The sequence below is a fragment of the Salvelinus fontinalis genome, unplaced genomic scaffold, assembly GCF_029448725.1.
Source record: "Salvelinus fontinalis isolate EN_2023a unplaced genomic scaffold, ASM2944872v1 scaffold_0298, whole genome shotgun sequence".
NCBI classification, from domain to species: Eukaryota; Metazoa; Chordata; class Actinopteri; order Salmoniformes; family Salmonidae; genus Salvelinus; species Salvelinus fontinalis.
In genome coordinates, this window is record NW_026600507.1 from 74,684 (window position 1) to 91,286 (window position 16,603).

A 16,603-nucleotide genomic window follows, 5' to 3' on the forward strand; every position below is an offset into this window, starting at 1 on the left:
TCTCCAAGTATGATTGGCTGAATACTAGGGCTGGCCACTCTCTCCAAGTATGATTGGCTGAATGCTAGGGCTGGCCACTCTCTCCAAGTATGATTGGCTGAATACTAGGGCTGGCCACTCTCTCTCTCCAAGTATGATTGGCTGAATACTAGGGCTGGCCACTCTCTCCAAGTATGATTGGCTGAATACTAGGGCTGGCCACTCTCTCCAAGTATGATTGGCTGAATACTAGGGCTGGCCACTCTCTCCAAGTATGATTGGCTGAATACTAGGTCTGGCCATTTCCAGGGATCTCACAATATGATATTTTCACGATACTTTGGTCTTGATACAATATGTATTGCGATTTGATACTGTGATTTTGTGATTCTATGTTCCTAACATATTACTCACTATGTCTGCTGCAGAGAGACAGAGAGATAGAGAGGCAGAGAGGTAGATAGACAGAGAGACAGAGAGACATAGAGGCATAGGACAGAGAGACAGAGAGAGACAGAGAGGCAGAGAGACAGAGAGGCAGAGAGGCAGAGAGACAGATAGGACAGAGAGACAGATAGGACAGAGAGACAGAGAGACAGAGAGAGACAGCGAGGCAGAGAGACATAGAGAAAATGAGTTTTGATCAGTCATGGAAATAAAAGTGCTGAAAACCAATTGTCTCCCTGTTTAAAAAGAAGACAGTGAACAAGTTATGAAGGAGTTTTGGTCCAGGCAGGTACAACCACCTAGAGCAAAATAATATTGCGATATTGTCAAAACAATACGATATGATATATTACCAAAAATAATATCCCAATATGGAACTGTATAAATGTTTCCCACCATCACGACTGAATACCTGATCTTCTCTGATTGGTTGTCTGTGCAGGTGGGAGGTCCGTGGGCTGCAGCCATGCTGTCCCTGGATGAGCCATTGGACCTAATGCTCCCCCGGGGGCGTGTCAACGGGCGAGACAGGGGTGCATGGTCACCCCCCACCCTCACCCTCTCTCCGATACCCTTCAAGCGCGCCCGGCAGCTCCGCATGGCTGATGATGGCACAGCCGTCATAGTGCCCGCCTCCCCGGCCTCGCCACACACAGGTGGGTGACGACACACATGACGACACACACACACACAAACACACACACAGGTGGGTGACGACACACACACACACACAAACATACACACAGGTGGGTGACGACACACACACACACAAACATACACACAGGTGGGTGACACTGCGCACACACACACTGCCCCCCACACACAGGTGAGTAACACTTTTGACACACACACACACACACACACACACACACACACACACACACACACACACACACACACACACACACACACACACACACACACACACACACACACACACACGCACACATACACACAGAGGTGGGTAACACAGGGGCTCAACAGCAGTACAAATTCCCATATTCTATTCATGGCTGACATGGCATTAGATAGGACGTACTAACAACACAAAACCTGACCTCATACATGAACAAGTTTTTTGAACACAAAGAGAAGAGTGGGGGAACCCATTGCTGTAACACACTGCCAATCAATCCCTCTAATCAGATCACACACCCACAGGTGTTAGGTACTCTGACCGACCGATCTGACAGTCTGATCCCTCCTCACACACCCACAGGTGTTAGGTACTCTGACCGACCGATCTGACAGTCTGATCCCTCGATCTGACAGAGTCTGATCCCTCCTCACCCTTCCACAGGTGTGCTGGTGGTCTCCAGGGAGAGGTCAGAGACGCCCCCCACCCCGCCGGCCGTGGACCTCAGTACGTCCCCCTCCTCCCGCCACACCTCCAGCTCCCCAGAGATGACCAACGGGAACGCCGTCTCCCACCACATCATTGCAGGGGTGAGTAGAAACCATCTGACAGTACGGACACTTCTGAATAATCATGTTCCATTGAGGAGGAGGAGGAGGAGGAGGAGGAAGAGGAAGAGAGATGCTTCCCAGCCAATCCCAGCTGTATCAGTTAGAGCTGATATCCTGTCACACCGTCCTCTCCCAGTAGATTATCTTTAATGAGAAAAGGCGAGGAAGCACGACACAAAGAGTCAGGAACACAGCGACAACAAGAGGGCTCACACACACTATAAACTATGTCACAGGTCAGTAAGTGCAGAGTGACTGGATGGGGTTTTAAAGAATTAACAGAGACAACTCTCTTCTGAGAGGGAGAAAAGAGAGCGAGAGAGAGAGAGAGAGAGAGAGAGAGAGAGAGAGAGAGAGAGAGAGAGAGAGAGAGAGAGAGAGAGAGAGAGATGACTACAACTGGACCACAATCCTCTCGCTGTCTAACAAATGTGTATGTGACAAATCTCATAAAATGAGACCAATTCCTGGTAGTCAGCTGTGCTTCTGCATTCATCAGTATGTGTGTTTTTGTGTCTGTGTGTGCTTGTATGTGTGTGCGTGTGTCTTAGTTTTGGCAGCTGTGTGTGCATGCATTTATGTATCTGTGTGTGTGCACGGTTGTACAGTATGAGTGTGTGTGTGCCCATGTCTGTGGGAGTGCTTGTCTGGGACTCACCGGGAAGCAGATAGAGGCTGAATGGCCACAGCCAGCAGCTCTCAATACAATTGGGAGCGAATTGAATTAGACGGCGTGAGGTCTGCATGGCTGTACCTCGCTGTAAATCTGATTACACACACACACACACACACACACACACACACACACACACACACACACACACACACACACACACACACACACACACACACACACACACACACACACCACACACACACACACACACACACACACACACACACACAATGCCCGAGGCCACTGAGTGCAAGTAACACAGAGAGAGAGAGACAGAGAGAGGAGCTTGTTATACGGAACACAGGACACATTATGTGTTTGATCAACAGTGCCCCCCCTCCATAACAACCTGATTCCCTTATGTGAAGTGTGACAGGGGTGTTAGGAGCTGCTCTGTGCCCCTAATGTTGCCTGTGTGCTGTTAGTCCTAACCAGGCTGAGTCAGAGGACAGGGCCTGAGACAGAAGACTCTCATTACAGACCATGGGTCCATCCATTCACAGCACCACTGTTGGCTTTTATAATGTCCTAAGCCAAATATGAATGTTTACACCGCAGAGTGGAAGCAGAGGGACAGGAGAGGAGAGGGACAGGCGAAGGAGAGGGACAGGAGAGGAGAGGGACAGGAGAAGGAGAGGGACAGGCGAGGAGAGGGACAGGAGAGGAGAGGGACAGGAGAAGGAGAAGGAGAGGGACAGGAGAGGAGAGGGACAGGAGAAGGAGAGGGACAGGAGAAGGAGAGGGACAGGAGAGGAGAGGGACAGGAGAAGGAGAGGGACAGGAGAAGGAGAGGGACAGGAGAAGGAGAGGGACAGGAGAGGAGAGGGACAGGAGAAGGAGAGGGACAGGAGAGGAGAGGGACAGGAGAGGAGAGGGACAGGAGAGGAGAGGGACAGGAGAAGGAGCGGGACAGGAGAGGAGAGGGAGAGGAGAGGAGAGGGACAGGAGAGGAGAGGGACAGGAGAGGAGAGGGACAGGTGAGGAGAGGGACAGGAGAGGGACAGGAGAGGAGAGGGACAGGAGAAGGAGAGGGACAGGAGAGGAGAGGGACAGGAGAGGAGAGGGATAGGAGAGGAGAGGGACAGGTGAGGAGAGGGACAGGAGAGGAGAGGGACAGGAGAAGGAGAGGGACAGGAGAGGAGAGGGACAGGAGAAGGAGAGGGACAGGAGGAGAGGGACAGGAGAGGAGAGGGACAGGAGAAGGAGAGGGACAGGAGGAGAGGGACAGGAGAGGAGAGGGACAGGAGAAGGAGAGGGACAGGAGAGGAGAGGGACAGGAGAAGGACAGGAGAAGGAGAGGGACAGGAGAAGGAGAGGGACAGGAGAAGGAGAGGGACAGGAGAGGAGAGGGACAGGAGAGGAGAGGGACAGGAGAAGGAGAGGGACAGGAGAGGAGAGGGACAGGAGAAGGAGAGGGACAGGAGAAGGAGAGGGACAGGAGAGGAGAGGGACAGGAGAAGGAGAGGGACAGGAGAAGGAGAGGGACAGGAGAGGAGAGGGACAGGAGAGGAGAGGGACAGGAGAGGAGAGGGACAGGAGAAGGAGAGGGACAGGAGAGGAGAGGGACAGGAAAAGGAGAGGGACAGGAGAAGGAGAGGGACAGGAGAGGAGAGGGACAGGAGAAGTACAGAAGAAGGAGAGGGACAGGAGAGGAGAGGGACAGGAAAAGGAGAGGGACAGGAGAAGGACAGAAGAAGGAGAGGGACAGGAGAAGGAGAGGGACAGGAGAAGGACAGAAGAAGGAGAGGGACAGGAGAAGGAGAGGGACAGGAGAAGGAGAGGGACAGGAGAAGGAGAGGGACAGGAGAGGAGAGGGACAGGAGAGGAGAGGGACAGGAGAAGGAGAGGGACAGGAGAGGAGAGGGACAGGAAAAGGAGAGGGACAGGAGAAGGAGAGGGACAGGAGAGGAGAGGGACAGGAGAAGTACAGAAGAAGGAGAGGGACAGGAGAGGAGAGGGACAGGAAAAGGAGAGGGACAGGAGAAGGACAGAAGAAGGAGAGGGACAGGAGAAGGAGAGGGACAGGAGAAGGACAGAAGAAGGAGAGGGACAGGAGAAGGAGAGGGACAGGAGAGGAGAGGGACAGGAGAAGGAGAGGGACAGGAGAAGGAGAAGGAGAGGGACAGGAGAGGAGAGGGACAGGAGAAAAAAAGGGACAGGATGAGGAGAGGGACAGGAGACGGAGAGGGACAGGAGAAGGAGAGGGACAGAAGAGGAGAGGGACAGGAGAGGAGAGGGACAGGAGAAGGAGAGGGACAGGAGAAGGAGAGGGACAGGAGAGGAGAGGGACAGGAGAAGGACAGGAGAAGGAGAGGGACAGGAGAAGGAGAGGGACAGGAGAAGGAGAGGGACAGGAGAGGGACAGGAGCAGGAGAAGGACAGGAGAAGGTGTGTGTGTGTGTGTGTGTGTGTTTGATGGAGTAAGACAGACATTCTAACCTCTAATCCTCCTCCATCTTCTTCATCCTCTTCCTCCTCTCTCTCAGGACTCAGCTCACATCCGTTATGTGGAGAGCAGAGCCTCCTCGCAGGCCTTCCAGTTCTTCGTGCCGATTGGTGCTGGGGCCGGACTCCACCTGCCGTCATCCATGTTCATTGGCCAGCCCAATGACAAGCGGGCCTCTCCCGATCTCTCAGCAGACGAACAGCTGGCCTGTCGCTGGAGGAAGGTGAGACACAGGAAGTCATGCAACAGGGGAAACATTTTAGCCTGGGCCCAGATCAGTTTCTGTTGTCTTGCCAACTCCCATGTAATGGTCATTGTCGAGACCAGGAGTTGACAAGCCAGCACAAACAGATCTGGAACTAGGCTAGGACCATTTTGCTCTGCAGCCAGGTGTTACCATGACATAACTAGACACTACAAAGGTCATTGTTTTAACATTTCACAATGACAGTGGTGGATGTTCAACCTTTTCTACTTTTACATTATTCTTCCTCTGTCTTCCACCACTCACCCCCCCTCTCCCCCCCCCTCTCTCCCCCCTCTCCCTCTCCCCCTCTCCTTCTCCCCTCTCTCCACCCCCTCTCCCCCATCTCCCTCTCCCCCCATCTCTCTTTCCCCCATCTCTCTCTCCCCTCTCTCTCTCCCCCCTCTCTCTCTCCAGTGCCATCTTCTCTTTGAGTCCCTGCAAGACCTTGTGGACCACGTCAACGACTTCCACGTCAAACCTGAAAAGGATTCTGGGTACTGCTGCCACTGGGACGGCTGCGCTCGCAAAGGGCGGGGCTTCAACGCTAGGTGAGATTGACCTCAGATCATGACTGAGATGATTAACTAACCACTGAAATGTGTCCAACATAAGACATTCAGAACTCCTTCATGAAACCAGTCTTAACACCTCTATGAGTGTGTCGTATCATTCAAAACTACCTTCCTAACTTTACAGAAAATTCCTTGTACTCATTCAAGTACATTGTTCCATATGGGTATGCGTGTGCACCTGTTATTATACTCGTGTGTGTGTGTGTGTGTGTGTGTGTGTGTGTGTGTGTGTGTGTGTGTGTGTGTGTGTGTGTGTGTGTGTGTGTGTGTGTGTGTGTGGTGTGTGTGTGTGTGTGTGTGTGTGTGTGTGTGTGTGTGTGTGTGTGTGCGTGTCTGTGTGTGTCTGTAGGTACAAGATGCTTATCCATATCCGTACACACACCAATGAGAAGCCTCACCGCTGCCCCACCTGCAACAAGAGCTTCTCTCGCCTGGAGAACCTCAAGATACACAACCGCTCACACACAGGTTGGTCAGACAGACAGACAGACAGTCAGACAGACAGACAGACAGACAGACAGACAGTCAGACAGACAGACAGACAGACAGACAGACAGACAGACAGACAGATCAGTGCAGAAGACTGAAAAGACGCCCTCACTGTAAAAGTCACACATTCTTTTGTATGCTGTATAAACATGAAAACATTCCTTCCTTCATGCAATCTCTAACGCTAAAATAACAAATCAAGTTTATTGAATTGAATTGAATAACTTACCTGAATGTCTTTTCTCCTCAGGTGAGAAGCCGTACATCTGTCCATACGAGGGCTGCAACAAGCGCTACTCCAACTCCAGCGACCGCTTCAAGCACACACGCACCCACTACGTGGACAAGCCCTACTACTGCAAGATGGCCGGCTGCCTGAAGCGCTACACAGACCCTAGCTCCCTCCGTAAGCACATCAAGGCCCACGGCCACTCTGTAGCCCAGGAGCAAGGCTCTCCGGGTGGGCTGAGCTCCCTGCTCAAGGTGGGTCCCCTGGGGGTGGGGATGGGTGGAGGAGGGGGGAAGCTGGGGGAGTCGGAGCTGAGCTACATCAGTGGGGCCCATATCATCATCCCCAGCGCCGCTGCCGCTCTCCTGGGGGGCCACGCTCTGCAGGGCCTGGCGGGCTCCATCCCTCTATCCCGCCTCGCCCCCCGGCCCCTGGACCTGAGCACACTGGGGGGGTGCCCCAGCTCCCCTTGCACCACCTCCATCCTGTCCTTCAATGGTTCTCCTCTGAGCCTGTCCACCAAGTCGTCCCTGGGGCTCTCCCCGGCCTTCCCCTCCTCAGCCCTGGGGCTGGGGCCCACCATGGTGCCCGTGTCCCTAGGAGGATCCATGGGGTCGTCCGCCTCAGAGCGCAGGGCCCACCACCACGGGTGTCACCACAAGGGGAAAATTGGGGGGGAGGAGGGGAAGGACAAGCTTCATCGTGGGGGGGTGCTGAACCTCTCCACGGGGGCCTCCCATGACCCCCTGTCCTGGGTGGTCATTCCCTCCGGCACGGTTGTGCTCAAGCCAGCTGTAGTCAACTAACACACACACACACACACACATTCCAGAAGAGTTCAAGGGGGGCTGAGAAAACGTAGAAAAAGGTAGAAAAAAATTGACACGTGAAAAGAAAGAAAGTCTACTTTCAGGCAACTTAAACTTAACAACAAAGTCCACACCTCAGTTTGTAAAATTGGCTCGGACAAAAAAATGTTTTATTCATAAGAGAAAGGTAAACTGAGGTATCTGGTACTGCTATCTTTGCATTTATCTAGCACATTTTGGGACCATCAACAACTCATAAATACATTTCAATCATGTGTAATTTTGTATTATTTCATAAGGCTTGCAACAGCGGCCCTCCTCACCTCTTCACCACATTCTCTGTCTCTGGCTTTTCTAACTTACGGTACCTTTGTTTCTGGACGGGCTCCATTGAAACGACAGTCTTCTAATGCTCTGTGTCCTTGCTCAAGCTCCACCTCATGTGTATGTATTGATAATGTTCATGTTGACAGTGTGCTCTGTGGCCTAGCAGTGAGGTAGACACACTAATGAAACAGTAGGAGGCACTCACTGCTAGGCTAGCAACACACAGTACGTCCCCATTCCGCTGCTTTAAAGGTTACAGAAACTACTTCCTACAAAGTGCTGTGAACACAATTGGACAAACTTCCTGTTTTATCGGAAGTGAAGTCAAACTGATTTAGAAGGGGATTACGGTTTAATTGACTGCATCTCCTTACTTTAAACAGTAGGGCGGTGCTATTGGATGTCAATCAGAGTGCCATCCACAGGAGCACACGCATTATTTGATGATGTGTATGTCAATCAGAATGACATCCAACCAAGGAGCACACAACCGCCTTTTAGTCAGTACATCAACCCAGGCTATAGTGATGTAAACCTCACAACTGCTGCTAACCTCTCAACAACTCTCCTCAAACATAACTGAAACTAAACGTCAGCACTTTGAGGACTATTTTTGACAATCTTTTCCCGATTCGGGGAAGGTGACCATCGTGGACCAGCCCTTTCCACAATGACATGTGACGGGCTTGTTGTTGCAAACTAGGGGCTTGTGTAAGGACGCGGAGCAACTAAAGTCTTAGAAGGCAGACAAACGGTGTTATATCACCCAGCAAATGACCAATATTCTTCTTCTTTTTCTTCTCGGTAACGTCTATGGCACAGGTGTTGTTATGTACCCCCTGGAGGACAGGTGAATTACTCCGGTCAGTCAGCCTCCCAGTCCCATTCTACCAGTCCAATCTATTATTGTCTTGTCTATTATTGTATACTCTACTTGTCAATAACACAGTGAGTTAAGTACTGAGTATGAAAGGTCCACTGTTTAAGTAACACACTGTGTTGTGGAACAGTGTTTGAAATGACCTTTCATTAAAACCAGCTGTGTAAAACAGGTGGCTGTCCAGTGAAGAGTCCTGAGTCCTTGTGGAGTTGGCTGTTGGTTGCTTTGTTCCGAGTTCAACAGTCCCACATTGTGACAAAAAATATCCAGCCTTGAGGGTAGACTGGGAGCTGTGTATCCTGAACCACAGGGTGTGTGACACATTAATGGCTGATTGACACTATAGGGCTGACTCTAACCGTACCGTGCTGGTTCGGATTTTCTTTTCACATTGTTCTGTTAAGCATGTTTCCAGCATCATGGCGTAACCAGGCCAGGCTGCCACAGTTAGGCATGGTTTGGCCCGCGGTGTGAATCAGGCTTTACTGCTACGTAGAGCTGGGCTGGTCACAGAACCACAGCCACACTAGAAACTGCATCACTTCACTTTTCCAAGGAAGTGGGGTTAATTCGCAGACTTCTAGAACAACTTACTTATGTTAGAATCCGTATGGTTTGATTGATGCATTCAAAATGCACTTATACCGTACACACCAATGTCTTTGTTACGTTTTACAAAACATGGAACTGCCAACTTGTACTTGTAGCTCTCTGGAAACATTTTGTCTTTCTCTTTCCATCTTCACTACCTTGGTTTTCCCTTAATTTACGCTCAGGCTTGAAATGGCCACCTTTCTCTGTGGACTCTGGGGTCCTTCCACAAGCTGGCATCGCAGAGATATGATGTATGTAGAATGTTGAGTGAACCATGTTATGTGGGTATAGGAGGGGAGGTGAGCATCTCAACACACGAAACATTCCCCTGAAGAGCCAAATACCCCTCCCCCTCTACTCACTCTCTCTCCATCTTTCTTTAAAGGTCTTACATTTCCATTTTCCATGACGGTATGTCCATACTTTATTTTCCATGACGGCATGTCCATACTTTATTTTCCATGACGGTATGTCCATACTTTACTTTCCATGACGGCATGTCCATTGTTTTGAGAATAATTACAGTTATGGTTGTTTTTGTTAGTCATTTGTTTGTTGTTTTGTCATGGATGTTCAGACGAGACATTTTCTGATGTTGAAGCTTGGTTTTATATTTCTTGTGATGGCTGCTCTGTAACTCAGCTTTCTCCCTGGGCTGGCCCGGGATATGGAGGGGCTGTAGGGATGATGCTCCTTCCTGTCCTGAACAGGGTTGTGTTCATTAGGACATGCAACAGAAAACAGAAAAACATGTTTTGCAATGGAAAAGTAGCATTTCTGAGCGTTGGACACATCCACATAGTCCCTTCCTTTCCGTCCGTTTGGTGCCTAATGAACACGACCCAGGTGAGTGGGGTCAGGGGATGGACAATTTATAATAATACTAATAAGATATAATCCTCACTGACAATCACACAGTTATAGAAGAGGCCCTGTACAGATCCTCACTCTGTGGAGAGAGTGCACACCCTCTGAGTAAATCTATTGACAGGGTTTACCTCCAGACCCACACACTCTCTGAGTTCATCTATTGCAGGGTTTACCTCCAGACCCACACACTCTCTGAGTCCATCTATTGACAGGGTTTACCTCCAGACCCACACACCCTCTGAGTAAATCTATTGACAGGGTTTACCTCCAGACCCACACACTCTCTGAGTCCATCTATTGACAGGGTTTACCTCCAGACCCACACACTCTCTGAGTCCATCTATTGACAGGGTTTACCTCCAGACCCACACACTCTCTGAGTCCATCTATTGACAGGGTTTACCTCCAGACCCACACACTCTCTGAGTAAATCTATTGACAGGGTTTACCTCCAGACCCACACACTCTCTGAGTCCATCTATTGGCAGGGTTTACCTCCAGACCCACACACCCTCTGAGTCCATCTATTGACATAGAGGGCATCTGTTAGGGATTGGGTTTAGCAGACCTAGGGCTAGGCTAGACGAAGGGTTTAACAGACCTAGGGCTAGGCTAGACGAAGGGTTTAGCAGACCTAGGGCTAGGCTAGACGAAGGGTTTAACAGACCTAGGGCTAGGCTAGACGATGGGTTTAGCAGACCTAGGGCTAGGCTAGACGAAGGGTTTAACATACATAGGGCTAGGCTAGACGAAGGGTTTAACAGACCTAGGGCTAGGCTAGACGAAGGGTTTAGCAGACCTAGGGCTAGGCTAGACGAAGGGTTTAACAGACCTAGGGCTAGGCTAGACGAAGGGTTTAGCAGACCTAGGGCTAGGCTAGACGAAGGGTTTAACAGACCTAGGGCTAGGCTAGACGAAGGGTTTAACAGACCTAGGGCTAGGCTAGACGAAGGGTTTACCAGACCTAGGGCTAGGCTAGACTAAGGGTGTAACAGACCTAGGTTTAGAGGAAGGGATCCTCAGGACAACATCAACTGAACGAATTACAATCTGAACATCTAAAATGGTGGGTAGCCTGGAGAGGAGGGGGGGGGGGGGTGAATGGAGAAATGAATGAACAGGGTAGAGAGAGCGCATCCCACCCTCACCAGGGCCTCTCGTCTCTGAAGTCATTGCCCATCCCGTTTCTCTCTCTCTCCCTGCCTGATGCTGCCAGCCAGCAGGGAAACTAGGTCACTGAACTCTGTCTGCTCTCTGTTTTTTGTATATAAATTAAAGCCAAAAGGCTGAACTCTCTCACTCCCTCTAGCCGGTCAGTGGTCGCCACAAAGCTTTTCACCAGAGGAGGGTTAGAGTAAAAAACACACACACATAGGCAGGCACACACACACACAAACAGGCACACACACACACACACACACACACACACACAAACAGGCAGGCAGGCAGGCACACACACAGGCAGGCAGGCACACACACAAACAGGCAGTCACACACACAAACAGGCAGTCACACACATAAACAGGCACACAAACACACAAACAGGCACACAAACACACAAACAGGCACACAAACACACAAACAGTCACACAAACACACAAACAGGCAGGCACTCACACAAACAGGCACGTATGCAGACAGACAGGGTAAAACACTAAAACATGCATGCGCGCCCTCACACACACAGTAAACAAACCCAAATATCCAGTATAATCCTCTCTGGCTAAATATGTTTGGGGTTTTTAAGGAGTGGGTCAAAATAAGTCATGTTGCGCCGGAGGCTGCAGTGCTATCTCTGACATGCCAAGGGAGGATTTGTGCTGAGCAGATTCACTGCATATTTCTATTTCTGCCTCGACCACTCTTAATCACTGTGGTCACATACACGGAGAGCTGCACACATGTACACACTCTCTAGCCTCCTCTTTGGTGGCCAGTATTTCTATCTCCCTCCAGGCAGGCTTGGTAGAAGCAAACCACCTCCATGTCAGTGGACCGAGCTCCAGTGTGATTTCAGAGTCAGATGATGTCACCAGTAACAGGTGTTAAGTAGGCTAGGTTTCCCTGGCAACAGTGGAATCCTCAGACATGACTGTTCTCCCCAGTCCAATCCCCTCTGTCCTTTCATCCCTTCATCTCTCTCTCCTCCTCTGTCTCTCTTGCTCATTGAAGCCAGAGAGAGAGAGGAGTGTTCTGGTAGCCTGGTCCCAGATCTGTTTGTTCAGTCTGACGAATTCATGACAATGACAATAGGAGTTGACAAGACAGCACAAGCAGATCTGGGACCAGGCTAGGGTTCTAGGCTGCTGGGTGGAGAAAGCTGAAATTGACACGGATCCTATTCCAGGTTCCACATATTTCAATATAAAAATAAGCTGTTTGAATCATTAACCCTTTGGGCACGTTCTGTCATGTAATGTTCTGCACTTTTGTCTTCCCCATGAGTCTTTATATTATAGGGGATATGCCAATTGCCAACAGTTGAAAATGTCAAATGTATAAGTCAATTAATTCTCAGTGGGTTGATATGGTTCTGTAATTTGCTGGTTTTGAGGACCAAAACAATAACTTTTATGTTGGATTTATGTTTTCTTTTTTAGAATTAACCCCTATCTGTCATAGTTGAAAAGAAGCGGTACTTTTTTCCTGAAAGGGTTAAAAACAAAAAGCTATTTGACGCCAATGAATAATTAAGCTATAACGAGAGTCACAGTATGTGCTTAACACAGGAAAATTTGGGGCACTAACTTGTGATAGCTAGCAATATTAGTGCCACTTACAAGGGATGCCATTCATTGACTGAAGTGCCACAGCAGTGCGCAAAGGGTTAATTCAAGACTAAGGCCACGAGAGGCCTGTATCCAAGTTATTTTTTGCACATTTTTTGAGATATTTTAAATGTCAGTATTTTAAAACATATTCCAAGTGCCTTTTATTATAAGTGAAAATATAGAAGATATAAAAATATATGAAAAATTAAATATATATATATGAATATATATTTTTTCCTGGCATCGTGTTCTCGAGGTTCCTGAACATGCTTCATTTTAGAGTTGTAAAAGTCTCCAATTGGTACAACATAGCTGTGTGCTTCTGTTTTAGAGGAATTTTATTACGATAATGTCAATGGAAAGAAAATGTTTAATAAAATCACATTTGATACAATTTATTTGTCATTTTTCAGTTACTACATCCGGAGTGCTGCATCACACCACACCTTATATTGTTTTTAAATCACATCTCAATTCTATTTTAAGTGTTAAAAACGATTCCACAACAACTCAAGTTTATAACTGGCTTTTTAAAAGTGACTAGTTGTTGCCTCTGATGACATGCCCTCCAATGCTGAAGAGGTGCTCCACAACTGAAAAAGATGCTTGAACATGTAGGTACTCGGCAGCAATTCTGTTCAGTGTTAGACAGGAACTGCTGTGTGTCTTCCGGAATTACAGAGAATCAGCCATTGGGATCAGCAGCAGATGTCGGATGTGGGTTGATGAGGTACTACAATCTCTGGTCTTGTGGCAAGTGCACCCTCTATCCATCACTATGGGTACTCCAAAATCTCTTTCTTGATTTGCTAAAGGGCAAAGATAGTGGATAAATGAAGATAGTTCACTCAGGCCGTTTACCATTTTAAATGGTAGTTTCCGGTTAAATTAACTGGGTGTGTCTCCCACAGAAACCAATGCAAGAGCAACTAGGTCTGGTCAACAAGTGTTTCCCAAACTCGGTCCTGCCCCTCCATAGCACTACACAGCTGATTCAAATAATCAACACATCAACAAGCTTGTATTATTTGAATAAGCTGTGTAGTGCTATGGAGAGCAAAAACATGCAGCTCTTGGGGTCCTGAGGACAGATTTTAGTTAACACTCTTAGTTCATTGACTTTCACTAAACCATCAAATAAAATACTAAAACACTGAGTGGGGTGTTTGGCTTCCTCTTCCATCTCTCCTATTGGGTACAGCGTCTTCTGTTTGTTGAGTTCTGCTCAGGCAATTGATTTCTTTAGGCTTTTGTCAAGCTTGTCACTATACTCAGTGGTGGATCAATGTAAACCAACGCTTACACAGATATGGGGAAAGTTTGGAGAATTGGGACACACACCCTCAGATGGTTGTAGAGTCCTCTGATGCATGGAATGACGTAGGTGGCTTTGACAATGTCAGATCCTTGAACACATCAGTGGCAACATTGACCGGCGTTAGATTGACATCACAACATCAGCAAGGACTCATTTATTATGGATTATTTCCCAGACAAGCGAGGGTCAAAACTAGGGTTGAATGGCGGGAACCCGGATACCGAGATTTACCACCCAAAACCACTCCCCTTTCCAGGGATAAATAACAGTGAGAAACCGGTAAATTATAATAAATGATTTATATGAACAGCATGATGTGAAATGGAACTGTTAAATGATATGCGATGTCTAAATATGGCTTCTCCACGGCCTTCTCGCTGCTCTCTGCATGATCAGTCATCAATGCTCAGTCATCAATCTTCGGACAGGCAGCCCACCTCACTATGGAGTGAAGTTCACAATGCATGTAGACCTATCATCCCATCATGGTAATTTTTTTCTGGTCACAGGTAGGACTACATTTGCTGCAGCAAAGCCTATGCTACAGTAATATAATGACCAAATGGCTTTCAGGGTCACCTTATTTTCTTTTGTAAAGATATATATTTTTTAATTGTAGCTGCAGAGTTTTAAAACAGCCTATCACTTGAACATCGTTGCTTTAAATCAGTACACCCGAGCACTCTCTTGCAGTCTTTCTCAATTCCATTCAAATTGCCTCCAAATAGATTATATAGGCATAGATATCGATGTCCTAGCCTACCTCTTTCAGATAGTACATTTAATGCAGTATTTGTGTTATATTTAAGTAATGAATGATGGGTAATGCATAATAACTTCAAATGTATAGCCTCTGTCTCTTGCGCAATACGCACGCACCTGTGCTCCGCTGGCCTCTCTCTTAAAAAACGCACCTGTGCTCCGCTGGCCTCTCTCTTAAAAAACGCACCTGTGCTCCGCTGGCCTCTCTCTTAAAAAACGCACCTGTGCTCCGCTGGCCTCTCTCTTAAAAAACACACCTGTGCTCCGCTGGCCTCTCTCTTAAAAAACGCACCTGTGCTCCGCTGGCCTCTCTCTTAAAAAACGCACCTGTGCTCCGCTGGCCTCTCTCTTAAAAAACACACCTGTGCTCCGCTGGCCTCTCTCTTAAAAAACGCACCTGTGCTCCGCTGGCCTCTCTCTTAAAAAACGCACCTGTGCTCCGCTGGCCTCTCTCTTAAAAAACGCACCTGTGCTCCGCTGGCCTCTCTCTTAAAAAACACACCTGTGCTCCGCTGGCCTCTCTCTTAAAAAACGCACCTGTGCTCCGCTGGCCTCTCTCTTAAAAAACGCACCTGTGCTCCGCTGGCCTCTCTCTTAAAAAACACACCTGTGCTCCGCTGGCCTCTCTCTTAAAAAACACACCTGTGCTCCGCTGGCCTCTCTCTTAAAAAACGCACCTGTGCTCCGCTGGCCTCTCTCTTAAAAACACACCTGTGCTCCGCTGGCCTCTCTTAAAAAACGCCCCAGTGCTCCGCTGGCCTCTCTCTTAAAAAACGCACCTGTGCTCCGCTGGCCTCTCTCTTAAAAAACGCACCTGTGCTCCGCTGGCCTCTCTCTTAAAAAACGCACCTGTGCTCCGCTGGCCTCTCTCTTAAAAACACACCTGTGCTCCGCTGGCCTCTCTCTTAAAAAACACACCTGTGCTCCGCTGGCCTCTCTCTTAAAAAACACACCTGTGCTCCGCTGGCCTCTCTCTTAAAAAACACACCTGTGCTCCGCTGGCCTCTCTCTTAAAAAACGCACCTGTGCTCCGCTGGCCTCTCTCTTAAAAAACGCACCTGTGCTCCGCTGGCCTCTCTCTTAAAAAACGCACCTGTGCTCCGCTGGCCTCTCTCTTAAAAAACACACCTGTGCTCCGCTGGCCTCTCTCTTAAAAAACACACCTGTGCTCCGCTGGCCTCTCTCTTAAAAAACGCACCTGTGCTCCGCTGGCCTCTCTCTTAAAAAACGCTGCTTAGCTCTTGGAGTCTCATGTAGAAAAAGCTAGACTAAAATAGCTTGCTGGACCTTTTGTTGCTGTTGCATTTCTTATACCAATAAACTATTCAAAGAGGGACCAATTATAGACATTTTTATATTTCAAAATTGAAATCAAATTCGCTAGCCTACACATGTAACTTTGTGGGCCGCTTGTGCTGCACCAGAATTGCATATTCTCTCCCAAATTTATTATCATGATTTGAAGGAGGTGCATAATTCAGACTGAATTTATGAACACACCCGAAGTCTTAAAATGTCTAGCTAGTAATTTCTTATTCTAGCAAGAGGTTGCATAGCAACAGCATCAACTTCCGGTAGACAGGCGAAGCGCTAGTACGCTCAACTGAAAGAATACCGTTTGTTTACACTTACAGTATACTAAAATGAACTCATACTCATTAAGTATGTAGTATACATGTTGTTAGTTTGGGTAATTTATATAACTATTGGGTAATTTATA

The 16,603-nt window shown here is 48.3% G+C and overlaps 1 protein-coding gene across 1 annotated transcript in view; it reads left to right on the forward strand.

Moving 5' to 3' along the window:
- Positions 1 to 7,636, forward strand: part of LOC129845408 (zinc finger protein GLIS2-like) — a 57,396-nt gene extending 49,760 nt beyond the window's left edge. The window contains exons 2-7 of the mRNA XM_055913326.1: positions 869 to 1,082; positions 1,727 to 1,872; positions 5,056 to 5,238; positions 5,677 to 5,810; positions 6,184 to 6,302; positions 6,574 to 7,636. Of these exons, the coding sequence (XP_055769301.1) occupies positions 893 to 1,082; positions 1,727 to 1,872; positions 5,056 to 5,238; positions 5,677 to 5,810; positions 6,184 to 6,302; positions 6,574 to 7,358 (1,557 nt within the window). The 5' untranslated portion in view covers positions 869 to 892 and the 3' untranslated portion in view covers positions 7,359 to 7,636. The remainder of the gene's footprint in view (positions 1 to 868; positions 1,083 to 1,726; positions 1,873 to 5,055; positions 5,239 to 5,676; positions 5,811 to 6,183; positions 6,303 to 6,573) is intronic.
- Positions 7,637 to 16,603: the final 8,967 nt, after the last annotated feature.